General features: G+C 43.0%; 1 protein-coding gene across 2 annotated transcripts in view; it reads left to right on the plus strand.

Moving 5' to 3' along the window:
• LOC135896838 (uncharacterized) overlaps window positions 1-26313 on the plus strand; it is a 159488-nt gene that overhangs the window by 98618 nt on the left and 34557 nt on the right. For both annotated transcript variants that reach the window (XM_065425317.1, XM_065425318.1), the window contains 5 exons: window positions 1695-1869; window positions 8267-8408; window positions 13500-13685; window positions 15438-15705; window positions 22413-22625. In XM_065425317.1, coding sequence (XP_065281389.1) covers window positions 1695-1869; window positions 8267-8408; window positions 13500-13685; window positions 15438-15705; window positions 22413-22625 — 984 coding nt within the window. The remainder of the gene's footprint in view (window positions 1-1694; window positions 1870-8266; window positions 8409-13499; window positions 13686-15437; window positions 15706-22412; window positions 22626-26313) is intronic.

The following is a 26313-nucleotide window of genomic DNA, read 5'->3' on the forward strand; positions in this document are numbered from 1 at the left end:
TTCAAACGACGCATTCGTTTAAAATAAAAGCTTGCTTTTCCCTGAGGGGTACCAGTTTTAATTAAACACAGCGGTTGTTGCCACAATATAAAGATCTGATTGCAGTATAAAGTATTGGATTACATTTAATTATCCAGCTTTGAAATGCATGTAAGTGAAGCTTACTAATAATTAATTAATTACCAATTGCTGATCTAAAATTAATTAATTAGCCAGATGTTAATTACTCGTATATTTGGTTAATTAATCTTTAATCAGAACTAAGTGTGCTGTTTGCATTACTTGTATTACCTTGAATAATAGAGTAATTATGTAAATAATAATTTTGATTAATCACTTTTGCTATCTCCAACAGAGCGTTGATCCTGGGACTTCTAGAAATTAAGTAGACAATCTCTTTACAGAATATCCATGTATTGTTTGAGGGACATTTGAGGCTACGTGCAGTGCGCCACCGAAAGCGCCATCTCGTTTCTCTAGAACAAACTGCTCCGTGAGAAACATCAATACTACCCTCGCAGTCTTGAACCCTACACTGAAATTATGTTTTCAGCCGCTCTTGTAAAGGAATACTTGCCAAGAGATACCTATGTATACTTGCATATCAAACAACTCAAACATTTCATGCTCAAAATTTTGTGTTGGCATTCCTTTACACAAGTACAGTCGACCAAAAAAGTTTACGGACCAAGAGACTTGACAAAAAGCAGAATATCTCCGCAGCCTCCAAATGCAGCCTGGTATTTCCATTTCCAGCCTTTACTGGTATATGAGAACAATATTGTGATGTACAGTTTTACCGGCTGCTTTTAAAGGCAGCTCGTATATTTAGCATTTTCTGAGACCCCGTGGTCCGTAAACTTTTTTGGTCGACTGTACATGTTAACAATGTTTTACTATGTATATTTTGTGAATAAGAATATCAAAAAGGACAGTTTCAAATACATACCTGTTGGATAATGACACTCTTTGTCACTACCTGTATAACTATGTAAACCTTCATGGCTAGTGGAGTACCACATTTTCCAAATGTTGATCAGCAACCGTTGCTGGAAAACAACTTCATCCGGTTTTATGAAAGAGGTTATCTTATGTTTAGATACCTCTGGTCATGAGGGCATTTCTTTTGAGGCTCCCTGGCATTTCAATATGCATTGGTGGGCTTTTTAAATATTTCGGTTAAAAAATGGCCAACGATTACAATACTCCTTATTGTGAAATTTTACCGCAGCTATATACGTTTTTTTCATTTCGCAATGTATTGAGGCAGAGAATTAGAGACCGAAATCGCCACACCGACTGGCAGTAGGCCAGTGCCATCAGTGCTTTTGCAGAGGGAGGGGCAGTATGGGAACGCTGGCATGAGGAGCGGCATCGGAGCCAGCTGTGGAAGACAACGAATGTGTGAACAGTGGCACGAGCTCATTTGCCCGGTTACGCCGAGAAACGCCGAAGCTCAACCCAGGAAAGGGCGCCTAAGATCTGCGCTCTTAAAATTCCCCAGTAATGCTGTAATCTGTAATCGTCGCTCCACAGCTGTATAACTTGGCAGGTAATGTTGCGCAATCCAAAACTAGTGCATCCTAGGAAGTAACAAACTGATTGTAATTTTCCTCGCTTCTCAAGGTGCCTGCTTTCTGGTGTCTGGAAATTTCTGCTTGAATGTGGTTGTGACTTTAAAGTGCCCTTTGCAGGTACATGACTTAAAAGTTGCTGCTGAGTGTGGTGTAGAGTCAAAGAAGACTGCAACTGGCCGCAAGCGAGGCCGGCCACGAGTTATGCCTGAACTATCCAGCAGTGCATCTGGCACATCCTGCACAGCTACTACTGGCTCTGATGTGATCGAAGGTGCATTACAGTCTGTTGATGGTAAGTTTCAAGGCACGAATGCTGTGTACAGTTGAATAAATATCTGTACTACCAAATTAGCAGAACATACAAACTATTGTTGTGAAAATTTATGACTGTGGAATCAACCAAGAAAAAGAAAACGATGGCAGATTGAGCATCACGGCAGTTGAATTCTTGCACTTTACAAGCTGCTGCTCGGAAAAATCATCAGTATGACTACATACCAATAAGTCCATTTTGTTAAACGCGTAAAGAATGAGTGTCATTAACTGTGCAGTTTGACATGCCTGATGAAAACAAGTCTGGTTGTAGAAATATTGGTCCCAGTAATATTCCTTGTTCAACGCTGTTGATCACTTCATTCCTCAAAATGCTTGTGCACTTTGATTTTTGTGATATTCCTTGTTCAACGCTGTTGATCACTTCATTCCTCAAAATGCTTGTGCACTTCGATATATGTGATATTCCTTGTTCAATGCTGTTGATCACTTCATTCCTCAAAATTCTTGTGCACTGATTTATGCACACGTTAAAGGGCCCCTCACCAGATCCCATTAGATATTTTGTTTAGTATATTTTGGAAATTGTAAGGCACCACCTATGAAGGATTTTACCGAAAGAGTTTTCAGATATATTTTATTAGACAAAATAAGACGCATACAGGTAATTACAAATATATGTACTATTTCACGTACCTTACACTATTTTTTCACATAGTCCCCACACCGGTTCAGACATTTGTCCCGTCGTCGCACTAAATTTGAGATGCCCTTTTGTCAGTCAGCAACGCACACAGCCTCCCTGAACGCTCATTGTCATGCAAGTCTTCACGGCCTTTTGTAAACTCACAACACCATCACATCACACTTCTCAAAGCAAGACACCTTTCCCTATATATGGGCTGCATTTTCCTGTGCATTTCGATGGGCATTCATTCCTTGCTCCATAGCGAATCACTCTTCGTTGCTCATACGCAGTGGACGTCTGAAGCACAACTGCAATCTTCAACAACTGACAGCAGTGTTGTGCTGTGATCAGTCGAAGGAAGGTCCACCGCTGGGAGTGGATATGCTGACTCCGCATATACAGCCGTGATTTGACTAAAAAGAAAAATAGGGGCAAAGACTTTCTGATTTGCCCTCATAAAAAATTTTTTGCGTGTGATCTTGACTGTGCCTGGAAGTGGGGCTCCCTCAAGAGGAAGAGTTTGCAAGCTTTTGTTTAAATTTCAGCTGTTTTTGCACTATGCATCGTTTTAATAGTTTGCAGACTGGATTATCAGAGCATGATCTATGCACTACGCCTGGCTGTTTGCAATGTCCAGATCTGGTGAGGGTCCCTTTGGAGAACCCTATGTGGTCAAAATTAAACCGGAGTTCCTTTCTACGGTATGCCTCATGATCAGATTGTGGCTTTGTCATGCAATATTCAAGAGTTCAACTTGAAGCCTCTATCTTCCTTTCAACTTCTGTCTTGTTTGGATGCTCTTGTCTAGTAAGAGAGTAGTGAGCTCAGTTCACACAGCTATTATTCACATTCTTATTGTCTTGCGCTTTCCCAAGCTGTGAACATTAGCAGCAAATTATGCTTTTACTATGACAGGAGTTAAATGATTAAAATTTGGTTCTTCTTCACCATCAGTACATCCATCCTTTCTATTACACTGATGAGGATGACTCATTGACCATGGCGGCGGCCATCATCATTATTCTACCGTTGTCAGGCCACATCCTCAGACTCACCCTTTCATAGAGTGAAGAAAAAGATCACTTCGCTGACCAATGTCATTGCATTACATTACTCGAAGCCCCAGCAAACTGGCTTATGTAGCGTAACGTTTTGACCCACACGGTAGTGCCGGTGACCACACCTCTATTCTATCTCATCAAACAGTGAATCGCAACAAAATACCTCCATATACATACATTTAAACCTCTATATAACGAAGTTGGCTAAATGAGCAGTTTTTGTTATATCTAAATTTTGTTCTGTTGAAATTCGACCTTTTATGTAAATAACTACCATTGCCGATAAATTTTGCTCACATGGAAAGCGGCACCTTTTTTTTTCTTTTTTTTTAATCAGGCAATCGGAAAAAAAGTAAATTTGAATGAGCAAATGAATTCATTTTGTTCAATTTGAGATTTGACAACAGAAAGATACGTTTCATGCCGTGTTGATGATATCACAGTAGAATGACACTATCATAAAAACTGGCTGTAGCGTTGGGTGAATGCTTTGTCTGCCTCTCGCTTCAATGCGTCTCCAAAACACGAGGTTATGTAACCTCCAGTACAAAAATACCTGGGAAGATGCTGCATGCGGTGCCACATCATCTTGGCAGGCCCACTCGCACACGCAACAGATTACCACTAAAACTGGGCTTGCGGGCTGTGTATGCGCTCATCCACACTGACGCATGCACAGAAAAGGAGACACGTGCAGACCTGCCCTCACCTCCCCTCCTCCATGCATACTTGATCGCATTACTGCGATCTTGCTTCCCTCTCCTCCCCCTTTCCTGTTGCTCCTATGGGAGACTCTGCTCATCAGGCCATGATCCTTCTTTTACCCTCGCATGCTTTCACTCGTACCCAAAGCATACAGCGCGAGGGATGGGATGTTACCGCACTTGGACTTTACGCAGCACATGACGCTGCTCTGCTTCAGGGGTCCCTCTGGGTCGTGCGGCATGCAATTTGAGAGGTGTATTCACAAGCAGCTGCTTGTAATTCAACCATTTGAGCGTCAGCGTCTACGGAAGTTTCCATTTATTGTCTCGATATTCCTTCGCAGCGGCAGTGATATTTCATTATATTGAAATAATGTATGAACACATCGTTATAGTATTGAGATTTAACTGTAGCTGGCTCACCGGTATGTAAAAGCACACAGATAAGTTAATAGAATAGTGCATGATATTCAATATACAAACATAACACCTAAGATGTTGCAACACATTATGAACATTGGCAGAATGCGGTAAAGGTAGCTTACACACTTAAAATAAAGCTGCCCACCACTCTCACTGGAACTCGTGCTTATACAGCAATGTGCACTTGGGAGCCAAATGTGCTAACCTGGGCTATCTCGCAACACTCACTGTTGGTAATCTGTGCAGGGCTTTGGGCACCATACAGATCCTGAGCGTTCTGTGTCTGCAATGTCTGCATATATTTCAGACGCCACAACGTCCACCACAGTAGTAGCAGATGAGGATGACAATGTGTGCATTGCAGAGAAGTCCTTGAGAACAGTATTCTTTCTGAAAGCATGCTGCTGACGCAGTAAATGAGTTCAGTGCCAAAGAAATTGCTGAATAGTCTTCTTTGGCTCTTTCAGCCATTTTCGTGATCGGCAGGCAACCAGACTGTTGCTGCTGAGGGCGCATGTTCTCGCATAAATGAGTCTCGAATGCCAACTAGCTCTTAGAGATACACTTGTTGTCGTATTAGAGCTTTGTGGTGTCTGAAGGTTTAGATGCTGTGGTCGGTGGGGGTGCTGTGTCATGTTTCTCCACTGCTTGGGGTGACAGTTGCGGGCCTGTTTGTCGCTGATGTCCGCTGTATGTCGCTTGTCAAGCTGTGCCGTTTCATCTTGCCGGATCACCAAAGGTGCACTGAGACCGACTCCCTTAGTGCATGGGATCCGCATGATTTTAAAGCATATAGTCGAAGGAGTATCTGGCCTTCATGGAGTAAAGTGGATAAGAAAGCGCAGATGCACAGCCATTGTCCTGCCATTCTCGTCACACTGTCGAAATTCTCTTGTGTTCATATTGTCTTGCTCATGCTACCATTGTCATCATGCTGACATGCCATCTACCAAAACATGTCAATGATAATATGTCAAAGACTAAGTTCTTTTTCCTGTTAATTTCTTTTTCTGCTATTGCAACTCATCTAGGCAATAAGATAGTACAGGGTCTGTCCCTAAAGTTCATGCAAGGAGTATTCAAAGAAGTGGGAGAGGGTGTAGTGGAGCCGCTTTATCATTTTCTCCACTCTAAAGGACCTGGCTGAGCTCTAGTGTGAGGCGGCCTGCTGTTTGACAAGGCGGAATTTTATGTGTGCACTTTTTATTGCGGTAGCATTTACATGGACACTCCAGGTGAATTTTCGCTGTCGTTGTCACCGTGAGGTTCCGCATGAAGTCCAAGTGTGATAAGATAACGGATGCGCGCCGTCTGGTGTAGGTGCAAGGGAAAGCATGCGAGAATGAGCCGAGGAGGATGGTGGCTTGGTGCAGCGGTGTCTTCTCCCAGGAGCAAGGGAGGAAGGTGGGGAGGGGGCGCGCCAACTTTTCATGCGGGGCGAGGGTAGGGGGGGGGGTAGTGCGCACCCTATCTTGGAGGTAATTTGCAGTGGGTTCGAAGGCTTGCTGACCCGAGATAGCTGATGGCGTTGGGTGCGCGGTGTTTTCGCGTGCCTAGTTTGCATTGAAGTGAAACAGCACAAAGAGGAGTTAGCTTGCCGTTGCTGCCGCTCTTTATCACGCTAATGTTCTGACAGTAAATGGCCACAGTCATCGATTGAAATCTGTTCATGTCTGCCTGTGCGAACGTAATACTGCATTTGTTAATTTAATTAGTACGTCAATGTTTGCAGCAGTTCATATGATCAATAAGACTACTAACCTTACTTTATATAGCTGTCCAATAATTTCCTATCGCAATCAGTGCTTCACCTTTTGGGGGAAACTGGAACTCATTTTGTCGAAATGGAGGTGAATGAACGGACAGAACAAATTATCAGTATCAAGTTTATTGTGAAATTGGGCAATAATGGTGCAGAAGTTAATCAGATGTTGCAAAAGGCCTATGGAAAAGATGCCCGAAGGGGAAGAACTGTGTTCAAGCGTGTCCAGGTGTTTTCGGGAAGGCCATGAAGACACCAAGGACAATGCAAGGTCAGGACGCCCCTCCACTATGTGCCAAGATGAAAACGCCGATTGTGTGCGTTGTCTTATGCTCAGAGACTGCCAAATGACTGTTAGAATTATAGCAAAAGCACTTGGTTTGGGAAGCTCGTCCATTCACTGGATTTCAGCTGAAAATTTGGAAATGAAAGGTTTGCACCAAGATGGTGCCAGGTCTGCAGACTCCTGAGCTAAAGTTATGTTCCATTGATTGAAAAACATCAGGTGACTGTGATGAATTCTTTCAAAGGGTCGTCACTGGCTACAAAACTTTTACGATTATGACATCAAGTTGAAGTTGGAGACCAAGGGCAGTTTCTTGCTTCCCAAATGCAAACTGGTGCTCCAGGGGCACCATTTCGAGGACGTGACAACAATTCAAAAGGAAACGATATTGCTTCTCAAGTGCTTAACAGAAGAAGACTTCCAAGGATGCTTCCAGCAGTGGAAGAGATGGAGCCAGGGTATTTATCTGATGGGTAGCACAGTCAAATGCCTTTGTGAGGGAGTGCTCGGGACCTTCAAAATTCTTCACTATACAGGTCACTCGTGAAGATTACGCGCTGTTAAAGCAGGTTAAGCATGTTCAATAACAGAGAGCCTTTATTTTACATAAGTTTAAGAGGGACATAGTGAAATAAGTTACTTTTTTGTTGTGTGTGAACACTTCATTTGACTGAATGTGCGACTGCAGCTGACCTTATTCATTGCACAGAGGTTCATGGCATGCTTGACTGACCATTGCTATGACCATGACCATCGCTGTGACCATGACCCTCGCTCTCATATCTCTTGCTGTCAGAATTTTTGGTCTGTCTACTTGCTCTTCATCAGTGCTTCCTTCATTGACATTCATGCCCTTTGCACCATAGATGGCTTTGATGGCATTGTCAGTCATCAGTTACGGTTACATCATATCATTATCAACTGCAACATGTTCGTCAGACATCGCACTCTCTGGTGTGTGAGAACAAACAGCATACCAGTTGAGCAATCGCTGGAGCCATGCAACGGAACTATAACACTCGCTCGCATTGGTACAATTATCAAGTGTGCTGTTAGTGCTGCCTCCTTGGCTGTTTGATGTGGTGCTCATAATTTTTAAGTAACAAATCAGCTACTGGGGACAGCTAAATTCCTTCATTGTACAGGCAAATTCGTTGTAGTGGTTTTCATTATGGAGGCATTCAATATACATGTAGAAGATAGGAATTTGGCTGGGACATAATCAATCCTTCGTTATACAGGCCATTTTATTGTAGAGATGTTCGACTGTATTTTGAACATGGTGTACTTTACAGTTGGTGAAATGAATTTTTTTAATGAACTGTACAAACTTTTGGTACAGATACTGTATATGGCTGGCTGTGAATCCAGGGTTGGAAGAAGCTAGTGAAAAGGACATTCTCGTGTGATTTACTGTTAATCCTTTTGTGCCATCCTTGATATGTCTAAAGTAAATGTTTCTGTCTGTCTGTCACTCTCTCTTTTGTATTAGATGGGGATTTGGATGATGGCAGCAATGAAGCACTTGGCAAGCGTAGAGTACGTCCTCCCAAGAACCTCGAGGAAGACTACTTAGTAGCTCCAGCTAGAAGGCGGCGTGCAAAGAAAGAAAATGCTGCTGAGAGGCAATACAGGCAAGTAGTTTACTGATAGCTGGCCTCACAGATTGCACTTGACATGATCAACACCTCCACTGTTCAGCTAGGTAATGGTTGAGCACTGTTGAGCATTTAAAACTACCTTAATTACGCTCAATAGATTACAAAGAAAGTTAATAAACACCCAAAAGATTGTTTTTCACCCTATAAGAAAGTGATGGTGTCACTAGGGCTGGCGAGGAAAGACTGCCTGTCCTACGCTTTCAGTCTTATGGCTTCCAACCCAGCTGTCCTTCTACAGGCCTGAAAAACATAACTTCATACCTCACAGAGACATCGCTGTCCTACTTCTAAGGGCCAGTGAAACAAGAACATTAGTAAGCAAAAGGCCTGTTACCTTCCTAAAAGAAAGTCCGATTGTGTGTTGGTGTAGTGCATGCAGCACACTCCCCGTATGGTGTCAGCTGTTTGTTGGATGCCACCAGTAAGTAATGCTGACTGTAAATGCACAAATTCTGTTGTAGGTCTGAAGAGATTTTCACAGCCACATTTCTCTTCACCTCGACTTCGTGTACCCTGCTCTCTGCACTGGGGAAACTTTGTATAATCACCTCAATTGCCCAGTTGTTGTGGATAGCTTGTTATCTTTAAGCAGAACGACATTACTTTAGTTCAAGTTAAGGTTTGCTTCTTGCCACATTTAGCACTGCTGCAAAGTAGTTAGATATGCTGTATGTTAGCGCTTGCAAAACTTATTAGCCATGTTTTGAAACTTTACTGCTTTTAGAAGTTGCTTGTGTCTAATTTTCTGGTTCCCGTAGACATGCTTCCATGTTTCTGGGTTAAAGGTGACTCTGGAAAATAGGTGGTGGAACCTTCAGGATTAAACAAAGCAGGAGTTAAGGGCCTTTGATGTCCACAACTTTTGACAAGAAAGGTTAAAGATTATCACGCATAAGCCAATGATGGCATGACTTCTTGAACATTGAGTCGAGAATCGGACGTGCACTGCTGATCATTTGCTTCTATGCACTGTCCATATGTGATGCTTACGGTGGATTGAATCATCATCATGAGCCTGTTCATGTCTACTGCAGGACTAAGATCTCTCCCAGCGACCTTCAAATATCTCTGTCTTGTCCAGCTTATTCAATCTTATGCCTGCAATCTTCCTAATTTCATCACACCACCTCATTCCCTGTCGTCCTTGATTTTGAATCCCTTCCCTCGGAGCCCATTCTATAACTAATAGACCATTGATAATCTGCCCTACGCATTACATGGCCTGGTCAGCTCAATTTTTTAAAATATTGGCTACCCCTGTTTGCTCTCTAATCCACACAGTTGTTTTCTTTTCTATTAATGTTCGGCCTAACATTTTTTATTCCATCCATCATTGTGCGATCCTTAACTTTTTGAGTTTCTTTGTTAACTTCCAAGTCAAGTTTCTACCCCATGTGTTAGTATGGATATAATGTAATGATTGTACACTATTCTTTTCAAGGATAGTGGTAAGCTGACAGTCATGCCATGGTAATGCCTGCCATATGCTCTCCAACTCATTTTTATTCTTCTGTAAATTTGCTTCTCGTGATCAGGCCCCCTCTCAGTAATTGACCTAGATAAACATACTCTTGCGCAGATTCTAGAGGCTCAATGTCAATCATGAATTGTTGTTCTCTTGTCAGGCTATTGAACAGTACCTTTGTCTTCTGCATATTAATCTTCTACCCTACTCTCTTACACTTCGTTGGATAAGGTGCTCAATCATTTGTTGCAAGTTGTCTCTAGTGTTGCCGAACAGGACAATGTCATCTGCAAACCATAGGTTGCCGAGACATTTGCCATTGAGCTTTACTGCTAATCTTTCCTGGTCTTATAGCTTGAATACTTCATATCAGCTTGCAGTGAATAGCATTGAAGCAATTGTGTTTCCTTGCTTAACCCCTTTCTTGATTGGTATTTTTCAGCTTTTGTTGTGGACAATTACGGTAGCTATGGAGTCTGTAGAGATTTGCTAAGATAGTCTCTTATGCTTCCTTTAATCTTTGGATTAAATATCCATTTGCAACCATTTCTTGCAATTAACTTACCATTTTATGTGTGATCAATGCTATTTGCTTCAATTTGAAGTTCACTGCATGCTCCCATACAGTACATTTTACAGTAGGAGCATATTACCTTGACGGGTCCTCGCTCTGATGGGAACCTTCAGAAGTCATTTGCAATACTTGAAGTGTCCATTGATTTGATTGCCTCAGTGTGCACTACATGAAGGCCTAAGCAAGTGAAGATCACTTTCTAGCACTTGTTGCTGGCAATACTACCTCTCCTTCAGCGGTAGGTAATCATCCAGGGACCGAAAATATTACATTTGTTACACAAGACGGTGGATTGGGGGATGAGCTGTAGGAAAGCATAAAAAAATCTTTAGAGAGGCATTGTATGTTCCCCGCTGCATGGAATTGAGTAATACTCAGCTCGGTTGCTCACAGAAGCAGTCTCTCGAATCTAGTGTGATTTATTTACCTTGCTCAAAGAGTTTTTCAGGGCCCCTTAAAGCAAGCATATATGTGCAGAAAATTAACTGACCTGACCCTCAACAGTGAAGCGTTTGGATTTGGAAAAGGAGTCTCATAACTGTTAGGTGCAGCCAGTAGTGTAAGGGGTATCTCATCGTAAAGTGTTTCAGTATTTAGCTTGCGTGAACATGAAAGAGAATTCTCGAAACAATGCAAGACCTCGTTGTTAGTATGGCTTCAGGTATTTTTCTGACTACGTGAGCACACCTGTTTTACTCCATTTGTTCATTATTTTTTGCCTGTGTACTATTAGATGCTGTTTCCTGTCTGCATAACTTTGTGATGTATGTGTTCCTAGCTTAACCTTTCGCCAGAATGCACTTTGCCAGAAAATGGTCAAGAAACTTTAGTCAGGCATGTATATGTAGTGCAAAGTTTTGTGAGCCCTCGAGAGGGGTTTCACATTCATTGCTCGCTGACAGGCAGCGGACAGCAGAGGTAATTGTGGGCTGTTTATGTTTCTCAGCACTGTCTTACGCAGAAAACGGAACTAAATGTATTTTTCAGCTTTTAGTGCGGACAATGTCAACAAAGGAAATAAAATATTGAGAAATTTTGATGTGTGTGCAGTGGCTATATTTTTGCATTGTGCAGTAGAAATGGCCTAATTTTAAGTAGGGCTGGTACCACAATGTTAGAAGCATTCCTTATGCGATTTGCTGTATAAAAAAAAAAAATGTGTGCCACTGGTTCTTTTTTTTTTTTTCACGGCAGCAAACACCATTGACAACATTTGTAGCCTGCGCATCATGAATGCAAATCTTTTATGAAAAGTTAGCGTAAGATCTGTTTCATAATCAAAAAAGAGGCCAATTATAATTAGCAGCGCAGTGCTTTCTTCCACCAAGATACAATGACACTGACCAAAATAAAACTGTCTCGCGACCGAAGCGCACAGGAGCTCTAGTATGGTGCCCCTTGATACAAGCACTAAAATATAGCATTCTAATGCTTCCAAAGTAACTTTTTGGGTGCTAATAATATAGTCGGCAATTGTCAACTACAGCGGATAATATTCCTGGATAAAAAAATGCTATAACATGCCTCCTACATTGCTTGCGCTGCAAACCGTGCAAGCGTTACCAAGGCGAAGCAGTGTCACATGACCCAACTTTCGACACAAAAACAACGGCAGTGCCCGCACTTTCAGTGGTAGCCCTCGCACCCAATATGAGCGCTGTGCCACTGGTACCACGGCACATTTCCTTTTTTAGACGATCAGCAACGGAGCCAAAACATTGTGGCAGCTGCAGTGCAACAGCAACCCAGTACTTCGTGTCGCAGCAAAGTCCAAGAACTGACTTTTTACTTACGCTATCCACAAGTTATTAACTGAAACATTCTTCATGAGTAATTTGACTAATTATTTGGAAAATATTTACCGCAGATATTATAAATAGCCGAGGCAGTCGGCAACATTCGTGAGGGACTATATTGATGGTAGACACCACGCCTCTGTCACTGTTCTGCAAAAAAGGAATGTATTACAAGCAGTTATTTAGGACATCAGGAACTATACAAGTATTTATGTAGTGTTTTACAATACTAATCCTATATATCTGTAATATAACTGACGCTGAAGCACAGAAACGACATTGCATTGTACACTATGTGGTGCCTTAGCCTACCTTACAGCTCTCGCTGCAGTGCAAGTTTATTTTAAATTGGAGTATAGGGATGGGTCAAGCTTTCGCAGTGACTTGCCTTTTGAACTTGCTGGCCTCTCTGGACACAACAGATCTCTTCCAAAGATGTGTCCTGCTTTACAGTGTGAATGATATGTTTTGTTTAAGAGAGCGTCTCCATTGAAGCAAATTCTTCTTGTCACATGCTCTTTGCACCACAGGTAACCTGGAATAGACCTCTTATGGCACAAGCTAGCAATTTCCTGCTTGAAAATCTCTGAAAGTGTTAGGCTCTCAGTTGCTGCCTTTTGTTCACGTCAGTTTCAAAGGTTCTGACTTTGGGGAATATTTCTTTGTCTTCATTAAGATTCAGGAGGGTGAAGCATAGCAGTGGTCATTCCTCTTCATGTCATTAAAGAAAGTTGAGGTCTCAACATTTGTTTTTTTCCGAGCTGTGCTGCTGGAACCATTCTAGTGGCGTGGTTTGCTCAATTTTCTCCTATTCAGCAATGGTGCAAAGCAAGTGTATGCAGTTAACTGTCGCTCCCATACCAGACTGGATCAAAATCTGCAGGAGAGCCTTTGCTGGTTCATTAGAGGCATCACATTTGCGTTTCTCGTAGACCCGATCTCAATTCCGCCCCCCACCCCCCCACCTTTACCCTCCCGATGCAATCAGCGTGTATGCTTATAAATAAATATTGTATATAATGAAAGCATTTTCTTATTGGGTGGTACTTTGTTATGATGAGGTTCAACTGCACATTAAGCATAATCTCAGTTTGAAAGTTGTTAAAAATAAGGACCAGCATTGCACTTTCGCGGCTTTGCATAATCCAATAAAAAGGGTAGTATGTACTTGCTTTTCACCTACCGTATTTTCTTTTGCATGCTGGACCCAATGTCCCCTTTCATTCTAGGTGCGGGGAACGCAGTTGTGGTTACCGTTTCCGTACTGAAAGCAGCCTTGAATATCATGGGCGGTGCCATACACCCACTGGCACCCGACCATACCGCTGTCCAGAGTGTGGGGAACAGAGAGACCATTGGCGCAGCCTTGCTATGCATCTTTGGAGAAGTCACATGCTGGACTTGGACTTGCACAGGTGCATGTTACTTGTGCCAAATGCACTGAGTTTTGCCGTGCAGTGGCTTTTAGTTGAAACCAGAAGTCACCTTTGGCTAAAACATTTCTTGTTCCTGACTTGCCTGCAGTTACTTCACTTCATGCATGCCTGGTTTCATTTTATAGTTGAAATTGCATACCTAACCTCAAGCCCTGATCTGTAGTGTGATTTCGTGTTGGGTGCTTTCATGCTGCTCAACAGAGGAAGGCGACTACATTTATGATTTTGCTGTTAAACAGAATTAAAATGGGAAGACTTGCAGATGAGTTTATATTAGGAGAACAGTTCTTCCCTTGTACTATTTACTGGAAGTGATTTACTCTGAAGTGAAGTTTACCTTAGGGTAGAAGGGGACAAAATATTATTGAGTATGCCAAGCCATGCGTAGGCATTCTTGGGCAGTGTTAGAATTCTTGCTAGGTGCCTCAAATTTTGTGTAGTGGGACTGTGCATAGCACTGTTCAGCACTTTGAGAATTGCACTTGGCACTAACAAATTGAACATTTGCATGCAGCCTCTTGTTTCGAGACAGAACACAAAATGCAGAAAGGTCATCTGAAGGTTGTTTGTGTGCTCTCGTTATAGTGTATGGAATGGGGCAGTGTGCCGTCTGTATGGAAAAACTATGGGAGAACTGGGGACGCTTCTGTGATGACGCCACCAGTAGGGCGCTGCGATCAACCGGCGTGCCTAGTGCGCGAAATTTAAACACATTGTGCAAAACTTTCTGTATTTATAAGCTAAAATGCTCTCAAAACACAACTTAAATTCTTATAATTTGCAAAAAATAAATGATACAAACTGTTAAAATACATCAATAACGCCATCAATGCTTGCACGTTTCCGACTACAGATCATGCAGTCTGCATCGTCTGCTCAGCCAATGGCTGAGCGTTTCGGTTGCAGAAGACAGAAAGAAAAACTAGTCTACTCGGTCCGTTCAGCTAGCACGCATATGTTTTTAGTATTTCGAAACATACGATGATAAGAAGCCCGGAAGGAGCACCTGCACTGTGCCTGGTGGGTTGCATGGGATTCCTTTCATGTTGCGTCAGCCAGAAAGGAGGTTGCCATGTTTCACTGAATAAAACAAAGAAATGCGCACGTACATACACATACACAGATATTTAGAAATGCAGTGTTTCCCGAGCACATAAAGAATGTGCAAACGCGGCAGGAAAAACCACAGCAAGTAATCAGCGAGCTCCGTACGTACATGTGAACGTACATGCATGACCTCCGCGACCACAATAACTGCCAATCCCGGAGGTCCTGTGTTGCACCATTATTTTCCCTCTTGCCAGCAATGACTCCTAGCTGCAGTGACAGGTGGCGCTGCAGTAGACTGGTGTTCTCCCACACTCCCGGCCGTCATCGAAAAAAGAGCCACGTTTTCGCCTCCGGACGACACAGTACCCTATTCGAGTACACCATACTCTCGTTAACAGATTATTCAGAAACATGTGTTGTCTAAATTGCACGATTCAGTGGCATATTTTTGGTGTTCTCCACCCTGAATGTATAAGCCAGGAAACTGTCTTAAATCAGAATATATCAGCTAGGTCCGGCTGCTTTATGCACATTTACTTTTTTACTCGTGCATCAGCTGCACTGAAAGTATTCAGACCCAAATTTAAAAGGAAAGAAATGTGTTGCCCTTACATGAGAATGTAAAGTATTGTATAATAGCATGGTGAAGTGTGGCTAAAATGGATTCTTCTCAATTTGCAGGTGTGCTCAGTGCGAGTACCGGACATTCAGTGCTTTCAAACTTGAGAACCACGCACGAATTCATAGTGAGGAGCGTGACTTCACATGTGCCCAGTGCGGAAAGGGTTTCAAGCAGCTCTCACAGCTACGTAACCATCATGTTGTGCATTTGGACCGCAAGAACACACCACATAAACGTTGGTACAGCCAGCAGACCTGTGAACTGTGTCAGCGCACATTCTCGGACTCCAAATGTTTACGCAAGCACCATCAAGCAGTTCATGGAAAGGTAGTGTCACGGAATGTTCTTTGAAATGCATCTGCACAACTCTTAATGTCTTCTGCTCACTCGATTATTCTGGACCTTAGTTAATTTCTGAAGTTTTCTTGGGTGCCATAATTTTAGATGCATAAAATGCTGGTTAATGAAGCCAAAGCAAACAGTGCATTTTGTTTGCTTGATTTGCTGCCACACTGTTTGGGTCAAACAGTACACCACTTTAGTATTTTCCAATTCTGCACCAAACATCTGAAGGGCAGATGCTCCATATTTTGTGTTGACATACTGGATGGAAGGCAGCACAAGTTACCAGTCAAGTTGGGCTCTGAAAATGTAGTAGTAATTTGCCTTTCTATACACTTAGTAAAAGTACTTGGAAGTATGCTTGCATGATTAACAGAGGTGCACATTTTTTCTGTGGTCTACAATTCAAGTTTCAAGTGCCACTCTGAGGGAGGCCTTATTAAGGACCATAACCCATTAGTATTGAACCACAATTTATCTTAAAGTATAGAGAACAAATATTAAAGTTGTTTTTTCTGCAATGAAATGTAGGGAGTATACATCTGTGTTGAATTGTAATGGCACTTATGTGCATATATAATGCTTTACCAATATCAAAGAAAAGTTTTTTTTCTCCCTCTCCCTTTTTCTGTTCCATTAGTAGTCTTTAGAAATTACATTTAAAAAAAAAACAAGGTCAAATACTGTTTTTGGTGGTATCTGGATGTTTACTTATGAGCACACTTTTACATTGCACCGACAGCTAAGCAGAGACAGTGCACCTTAGAGCTCATATCCATGAAAGGTTTTTATTTCTCCACATTTGTAAGATGTGCACACATTAGACACTTGTATGGAATTTGCGGTGAACACACGCTGAGAAGCTCACTAAGGCCATGTACAGCTGCTCTCTGGCTATTAGCCCCGAGAATGAACTACAGGGGCGCTGCAAGTGCTGCTCGCGTGACGTGAGGACACGGACTCGTGCCTGTCGTCTGCTGCTGTACGGAAGCTTTCTGCGGTGTTTTCGTTTGTACGCTCTCGTTCCCTCTGCTTGTATATTTATGGCAGTCGTCTCAAATATATTTTTGCAACGTCTTCATTCGCAAAAATTTATTCGAAGAGCTTATTTCTTAGACGACAGTGCAGCTCTCAATTGCAACGCTACAGTGCCAGCTGAAGGAGCGCAGACCAGCCCATTGCGGGCTTTTCATGCACAAATCGACAACCGCGAAAACATAGCATATAAGAATCCAGTTATTATACCATATCTGCCGCGGTGCAACAACTATGTCATAAATGCTAGCTATATACGACTTCTACAATTGTTACCTGGGTTTCAATCAGTTGCTTAATGGCTATGGTGTTAGGCTGCTAAGCACGAGGACGCGGGATCGAATCCCAGCCACGGCGGCCGGATTTCGATGGAGGTGAAATGCGAAAACACCTGTGTACTTAGATTTAGGTGCACGTTAAAGAACCCCAGGTGGTCCAAATTTCCTGAGTCCCTCACTACGGCACATGATAAGAAAGAGGTCTTGGCACGTAGAACCCCATAGTTTAATTCTTCATTTATTTTAATCTGCTAAAACAGGTTTTCATGACGAGTAGTTTATGGTATATATTGAATTTTCGCATTTCTTCACAGAAACGCACGGCAGTAACACGACGACTTAACACTGCAGTTAATATTCCGCCAGCACCACTTGCTTTTCTAACTGCTTATCAAAATTAGGCGGTTAATCGCGTGTTTATTTTAAATCGCGATAATTTGAAGTAAAGCTAACGGAGACTTACAGGTGTTTTCAGAATACGAAAAGGAATGTACCAATATATATTCCCTTTTTTGTGCTACACGTTCAACTGACTTGAGCAATTTACTAGTGTTTGTTGCTTGAGGAATAGACATGACGAATCTGTTTGGCGAACTAATACAGGCCATTCGGCCCAAATTTTTTAGTGAAATATGCCTTTTGGACCGTATGAATGCAGCCAGAAAGAAGCCGAAGCGCCATTCATTAGTAGTATGGGACATGTTGAAGATATCAGTATTCTCCAGTGGAGGGTCAAAAATCAAGTGAAATATGTAACGCTTGTGGTAAATCCATTATGAAGGTTTGTGAGGTTCTCTTTTATGTACTGACGAAGCGAATAGTTCTCCATTTGTATAATTAAACAGTGCTGGATCGAGACATGGTGAGGCAGAAAGTGCTTAAATTTTCCTTTTCTAGGCACCCTAAGCTACGCTATAGTACCTCGAGTATATTTTAGGCATTGCAATTGACGCTGTAAAAGACTGCTTCATGGTTTCAGTTCGAAGTTGTCGTGAACTGCAGGGTTTCGCAAACAATGCCTGCCTCGCCATAACGACAGTCTGTTGCTACCGTGGCGTGAGGGGTGTGCCATATTGCTGATAAAAGCTACTGAGTGCCACCACGAAATATTTCATCGCTTGCATTTGATTGGCTCTCGTTTTTAACCACGAAACTTTTCTTTCGAGTGATTGCTGTAATGGTACTTGTGAATTAATTATATATGAAAATACTCTACATATGATTCGCCGTCATGTTAGCAGCCTTGAGCAATTCGTTTTATGAGGGCCTGTTTCAGAGAGCGGTGAAAGTGGGAGTAATCTTTTTCATATGAAATGCACACCTAACTCTTTCTTTTACGCATTAATAAGTGGCCTTATCTAACTATACTCGTCAGAGTAATAAGAATCATGATGACAGCTTCCCTGGGCAGCGTTTTTCTAACACGGATAACATGTTGACACCAATGACCTTCCTTTGTGTAAAATGCAATAGCTCTCATAGCTAAGCCCTAAGGTAATGTTAAATGTTTAGCGAAGCATCATACACAACTTCGACATTATTTTTACGCAAAATTCATGGACCAACAGGGCTCATACATGATTTGCGAAATCAGTACACCCCTTCAACGCTACATAGCTTGCGATATCCAAGCCACACATTTTCTCGACTAACGCGCTTTTGGAGAAGGAACTGCGATTCAGGCTTGGCAGCAGAAAGAAGCTGGCACATCTTTCATTAACCCTTTCGCTGTCAGACCTTTCTGGTCGTGACGCACCCCCAGTGTCGGCTTTGTTTCAGGGAACATGCATAACAGGAAATGAACATAGCAATTTATTTTTTATTATGATTGGTATACAAATAACATAGTCAATGCAATATGCACATTTCAGTGTTCTGCAGCTGTTGTTAGTAAACATCATCATCATCAGCCTGACCATAACATCCGTTCAGCATCCGAATCTGACGATGTGGAACTCACCTCTTCCTCGCATGAGACTCTGTCCAAGTCCGAATCCGAGCTCGGCTCGTATTCTGAATCGGAATTGAGCCACCGCTCCAATGAGCAGACGAAGCTCCTGTGCGCTCAGCCATCCGAAAGTAACCATGCGCAGAGAGGATGCACAGCCGCCCACCCAACAGAGAGAAATGGGATGTTGTGTGATCAAGAAGACAGAGGGAGATGGAAAAAGGCTAAAACAAAGTTTGAAGGGCTTTACTGCTGCAAGTCGGAAGCGAGGGTGCGGCGAGAGAGCGAAAGCAGCAATCAAGTCGCTCTTTTCGGAGAGGCAACGGCGCGTGCCCCTGAACTTTACGCACCGTAGCAGGCACACCAACAGAAGAAAAATAAGAACCTTCAAACCAGCAGAGATGGCAGAACAACCCTTGAACCCATAACCACACGCGCGACGCATGATACAGCGAACCCAGAGCCACCGCGCCACTCAGCAAAGAGAGAGGGGCGAGTGGCAGTCGCACCGTACTCTTCAATACATGTACTAACACAGGTCGAGGCGGAAATACGAACTTATAAAAAGAGTCAACAGATGGCGTGGCCAGTCCAGGAGCGCCAGCTTTGTGTTCAGGCGTGAAATTTTTAACGTACAATAGAGAATGTACCGGTAGGTGAGTGACACTGTGTGGGGGAAGCGCGAAGATGTATGGGTACGTCCGTGACAGCGAAAGAGTCAAGTACGGCTCGAATCACTCACACCCCAAGCACGCACCAAGAAAATGAGCGCGCGCGGCAGCCGAGCAAGCCAAAGCGAGCGGCGTTCTGGCCGGGACATCACTCGCGAGAGGGCGCCACTCCGAGTTCTCGCCGCTAATGGAAAAACAGGCTGACATTTTTCAGAGCGTTGCAGGACCAGTATACCACCAGTAGTGCAAAAGGTTAACTCCATTGTTAGCAAATTGCAAACATGCTTCGAAGTATAGGTAAGTGAAGATGTCAAAGGAGCAGCAAGGGTTTATGCTCTTGGCAGTTTTTGCATCTGGCCTCTATGTGCAGGAGTGAAGTGCGATCACTCCTGTTAACTACTACATCGGAAGTAGTGACTCTGATAGACAGTGTTGAGTAGACTTCACTGTTCACACAACCAGACACTGAAAAGTTTCATTTTTGGTGGGGCATTCACTAACGACTTGGGGAAGCAGTGTCAAAAAAGATAAGCATGCTTCTGATTGTTGTATAGTGTGGAAAACAACCTTATGTGCCTCTGTACCCAAAGCTATAGAGCCAAAATGCGCTGCTTAGTTATTCCAGAAGTTCATAGTCATCCATGAGTCCACGAATAAAAAAAATATTAATAAAAAGTAAAATAAAATAAATTAGTGCCTTAGTACTGAACAGGAATGAAGAATTCTACTATGTGAAGATGGTAATGGTCAGGGTGTTATTTAATACTGCATTGCATTTTATAAGCTTTGGACGGTAGCCACAAGTTAGAGAGCAACCATAAGAAATTTCTCTTTCTAAGCTCATACTGGCCTTTGTGGGTTCACTGAACACATGCGAAGCACTGAGTTATGTCACATGTAGGATGTCACACATATGGTATTGATGTGACAAATTGGACATGTTGGTACATATTTGAAAAAGCGGCGGCGCTACAAAGAAAGACATGGACGGAGACAGGACTACAAGGACGAGCATTGAACTTCCAACAATATGATTGTAAATGGTTCACGAAAATATAGATGCTGTCCGAGCTAGAGGTTATCATCTGCGCATGAGTAAATATGCCAGCTCTTTGTCTGCAAGGGTTCCATCACCGTGATGTAGCCGGTGCTCTTCATCCTGCACAGCTTTGCATCGAGTCAAAACGAATATGTATACTGTTTGCTGCAAGTGCTCAGAATGAAACCAAAGCCGCTGTTAATGCAATCATGGTTGGCAACTGCGCAGTTTTGAAGGCAACGGCCGGCGCACGCACTGAGTCAAAACGAAACTACTGCTTACCGCAGCCGCTGCAGATGAAACCGCGGTTGATATCTACGCAGCCATGAAGGCTTGTGACTGACGCGCATACAGAGTCAATATGAAGCTGTTGTTTGCGCAAACGGTGCCAGAGAAACGACGGCTGCTATTCATGGATGGCAACCTTGCAGTTCTGGAGGCATGCAGCCAGCACGTGCAGAGTCAGAACGAAAGTACTGTTTGCCGCAAGCGCTGTGGACAAAACAAATTAATCTAACATGAACCATTATGCAGGTATTGTTTGGTTCAGCCAAACTCCTGCAGGGACTGCTAGACACTGAGGCTTAGAGGGGCTATGTTTGCAAGAGTAACATAGTGCAGGCATGAACGTGTGTGCACCAATGGCGTGAACAGTGCCAGTGCCTGTAACAGTTATGGCTTCTGAAGTTGACAATGTGGCAATCTCGCAGATCGCAGACTGAGCACAACTGGGCTTGTCGCAGTAGTAGTTTACAATTGGAACAACAATGCTGCATAAGCGCCAAGAAGGAAAAGCTAAAAGCCAACAGAAGTTTTTGAGGGGCCATTTTAAGCCGACCCATAGGGAGAACTTAGTCCAGGAACCACATAAACCAGCAGTGTTCACATACGGTGCAGCTTATAGTGCTGTGGCTATCTTAAATCTCTCTCTCTCTCTTTCTCTCTCTCTCTCTGTCTTTCCAAGCAACGTGACAGCACTAAAAAATTTTGAGCTAGCTGGGTGAAGTCCCCGATTTCGTCCTTGTGCATCGATGTGTGCATTGGAAATAGGTGAAGTGTTCAGAAGGGCTCGAATAAAGCAAAAAAATGCTGAGTCATTGACACTGCTATGCAATTTTTCTCTCCTCCCCCCTTCATCTGGCTTATTTATTTCATGCCTCCATTTTTTAGTCATTCTCTTTGTGCAGTTTATATTAGGGTACACCTGGAATATTGGAATTTAGTTTCTGTGGGTCACCTTCGTTAATCTGTTGCCAGGTTTTCATAGTCCACTCGTATTTGTCTTAAGTGGAGTCAACTGTTTCTTTTTGATGGGACGGTAAAACTGCGCGAAAAAACAAGGACAAACGAAAGAAACAACACACCACAAGCGTTTTCTACCCAGTGGATGAGAAGCTAGAACTAACAATGTCCACAGTATGTGTTAGCCGGTAACATGGTTGTAAGCTTCAGCCAAAATTTTGAAAAAGACAAGCTAAAGGTGTTTTGTGATATCACTGTTGGTTGCAAGGCTTTAGTTGTACGCCAGATTTTGACTGCTTTATGTTGGGCATTTGATTACATTTGCCTTTCGAGAGGGGGGGGGGGTATTGCTCTTTTCTTCATGCAATTTTCATGGAACATGTTGCCAGTGTTGTTACTCCTGGTTATTACTATAGTGATTGCGGTTTCACGTTATGGCAACTGGTGTCAATGGGGACTTAGCGTGTAAACAATTGCAGGTGAAGCCATATGTGTGCTCGTTCTGTGGCCACATGTCTGCACGCAAGGCCATGTTACAACTGCACCTCCGCCAGCACACAGGGGAGAAGCCATTTGCATGCAACCTGTGCGAGTACCGCACAGGCGACCACAATTCACTGCGCAGGCACAAAATGCGCCACTCCGGTACCAAGCCGTACAAGTGCCCACACTGCCCTTACGCCTGCATCCAGGTGGGTTGCTCAGTATTTTCTTTTTCATTTTTCAGCTTTACTGCATATATGGTCATCAGTTATATTCGTCTATTTATTTTTCTCATTGTGCCCCGCTGTCTATTTCGAACAGGTGCACAAGAATGTTAGCTATTCTAATCTGTCCTAGAGCAAACACAGGCCTAGCCATAGTTTGTTGGTAGCGCAGGCAAGAATAACTGCTGTAACTGCCGCGTTTGATTGTTCTTCACTTGCCAGGTAGTGCAAGATTTAGTCTGTATGAATCCATGTGAAAAAAATAATAATAAGGAAATTTCGTCACACTGTACCAGTAAGTATAATGGGCAGTTTTAGATGTTTCACTGTGGACATATTGCCAGAATTTAACTGTATGCAATGCTTCGATGAAAAAACGTACTGAAATGAATGAATCAGAAAAACTGTTACTAAGTCGGATAACATTCTGATGAAACAATAGTGTGATGCATGGCAGAGCAACACTAAGGTAAATTAATCCTTTGCCATTTTTATTTATTTGCGTATTTGTTTGCTTATTTGCTCTGCAGTTTGAAGTTGTGATCCAGGAAGTGCACTTTTTACAAAGTACAATTTTAACAAAAGTAGCTTAAATATAGTTTATTACTAATCATATAGTAGAAGTAAAGCCTTCTGCATGGCTTTCTCTATAGACCTTTTTCCCAGTCTTAAAGGGACACTAAAGTGAAAAATGATTTCTTCTGCATCAGTAAATTACTGTTCTACAACACTAAAAACACCACTCTTACAACGCTAAGGCGTTGTATGCCAGAAAAAGCGTAAGAACGAAATACGGGTGGCGACGCCTACTTATCTCTTTCGGGACCGCCCAAAAGAAGGCAATTCTGAGACATGCTTGAAAATATTTTTTTATTCAATGAAATTTTTGCACTATCCTGTTGAAACATGCATCAAAATGAAGCTAAGTGATTGGACTTTTATTGCAGAAAAATTGAAATGAATAAATAGTATACATAACAGAAAGAAAATCTGAAAATGCAAATTTTTTTCTTCAAGTAAACAAACAAAAAAGTTGGAAATTGTTGCATATAAAAGTAAAAAGCAGCACTAAAGAAATTCCAGAATATACAAAATGTGCTAAAATACCTCTATGGCAACTTTGAGGCAAAAAAACTTTGCAAGTTTATGTATTTGTGTGTGTGTGTGTGTGTGTGTGTGTGTGTGTGTGTGTGTGTGTGTGTGTGTGTGTGTGTGTGTGTGTGTGTGTGTGTTCTCACACCACTGTTCACCACTCACTTCTGTGCACCCTACCCTCTCTGTGCCACTCAAGGAAGCAGTTCCGCGAAGCATTGAAGCAAAAATGTGTGTTGCAGTCACTGCAGAAAACAGTAGTCTTGGCCTCATTCTTGGTTTGTCAATAGCAAAGTTTACAATTTTTGCGTCTCTCCACTTTTTGGGGCTTCTGAAGTGGAGGCTTTGCAGGTGGTGGTGGAGGAGCACGAGTTTGCTTGGCTCCTTCAAGATGAAGAAGCTGTTGCACCAGTTCCTCCCTGAAAGCTAAATGGTCAAAGGAAGCATTTCTGGCCAGCTCAGGGACTTCTGGATGTAATTTGCGATGTTCTTGGAATAGTGTGAAACTATTCACGCATGCTATGTCGATGCAGTGGAAGAAGAGAGTCTTCCACCAGCGGACACTGCGCACCAGTACATTGTAGTAGCCAATCATCTGATCTGATTTGTCCACTCCAAGCATTCCAGAATTGTAATCGTGAATTAGCAAAGGCTTTGGGATAGAAATTTGGGTCCAGGTATTTCCACTTCTTTGTCTTCTTTTTGCGGTGACTGTCTCGTTGGCTGTGTGCATTGTGCTCATCATGTTTACTACGCGTCAGTCTTTCCATTGAAGATAGAGAATTTCTTGGTTGCACAACCATCTAATTTAACCTCGTTGAGCTTACCTTTCCCAGCGCGTGTCTTTCAATTCAGCAGGGAATCACCGGCGGTCTTTTCGCGTAGTCCCGCAAGCCAATCTTTTCCGATCCGAGGAGGTGACTGAACAGGTGTATGGAGGTTTAAAAAATTATCCATAAATATGTTGTAGCCCTGATCAAAGTGTTCTGCACACAGCTGGCAAACTACATCAAAAGCCAACCCGTGGGGCCCTGGCTGCTCGCGCTTGGCTGTGTATACAGCAAACTGCACTGTATACCCGGTGACCGGGTCCGCAAGAACCCACAGCTTATAGCCCTGCTTGGTCACTTTATCCTTGATGTACTGCTGTATCCCTGATCTCCCTTTCGATTTCACCATGCGCTCATCCACATAGAGGTCTCGATGAGGCTTAAATAGCTTTGCCGACACTTTATTCATGTGCTGTAGAAGCCACCACACCAAGCGAAGCTTTCCTTTTGACAGCTGGGTTACATCGTCCAAGTCGGCGACATGTAGCATCGCAAGCAGTGCTATGAAGCGACGCTGCGGCATAATTCGTGGTGGCAGCAGACCACTATAGATGCTTCCCACATTCCAGTACAGCTTGATTCGTGGTGCTTTCAAGATGCCCATGTAGATTATGAGGCCAATGAACTTTCTCATTTCACTTGTAGTGACTCTCTTCCCAAGACCTATCGGGACGGGCATGAGTGGGCTTCTCCAAGGTCTTCGTGTAAGCATATTTATTGGTGTTCTCGCAAACAGTCTGGTTAACTTCGGCCGAGAAAAACAGGAAAAAGAAGTCCTGGGCGGTCAGGAATCTCTTTGTGGTGCTTCGGAGTGCCACACCCACATCTTCGATCAGATGCACACCAGGTTCCTGCTTGGGAGAAAACTGAATACGCTTCTACCGCAGGGGCAGGATGTCGTTCCCGTAGGTTGTGGAAACCCTACCAAACACAGAAAAATAATGAGAACATATAGTGATCCCGCGTAAATACTCAAGAGCGAGCAGAAAGCAAAGCTAAATACTCACCTTCGGACACTAGTTGACGGTCCAGGATATCGCGACGCTGGATCACTCTCTGAACTGAAATCAGAGCTTGAGAATTCATCTTCGGACTCTTCGCTACTCGTTGTATCAGAAAAATCCGCAGTCCAAGCAGCTGAATCACACGACAGACGCTTCTTTCTTCGCGCGGCCTGACGTGACGTCGACGCCATGCTTCTCAATCTCGGCCGCCGCTGCGCCCAAAATTAAAATCTCTCCTACGTCGCCGCTTGCCGCGAGAGAGGCAAATTGCACAAAAACGAAAACTACAGATGTGAAACTACCCCACTAGATGGCGACACGTGTTCCACCGCGAAAATTTCGCGTTTCAGAGCGCGCGCAATTTGATCGTGCATTTTTGCACTATATCCGGACCGCGGTCCCGAAAGAGTTAAGTTCCTGCATCTGGGGGCTGTGAGGTCTTGGATTTTTATGCTGTTTTCTAGGGCCTACTAATTATATATAGCGGTACAGATTGACTACATTGTGTTCTGAAGGAACGAAATATTAAACATGGCAAGTTTCGGGAACCTTTATTCAGCCAATGCGGCCCAAATGCAAAAACACACTTTGGAATCCTTGACGTCACGCTGGGGTTTCGGCGCTGGGGTTTCGGCGCGAAATTCATATACTGATACTTGGACCTTCATTTTCTTATGTAATGATCAAACTATTTTTTTGAAATGACTGCCTGCAGGGTTCTCAAACAATGCTTCATTAGTCTAAGCT

Source organism: Dermacentor albipictus, chromosome 1 (genome assembly GCF_038994185.2).
Source record: "Dermacentor albipictus isolate Rhodes 1998 colony chromosome 1, USDA_Dalb.pri_finalv2, whole genome shotgun sequence".
In the NCBI taxonomy this organism is placed as follows: Eukaryota; Metazoa; Arthropoda; class Arachnida; order Ixodida; family Ixodidae; genus Dermacentor; species Dermacentor albipictus.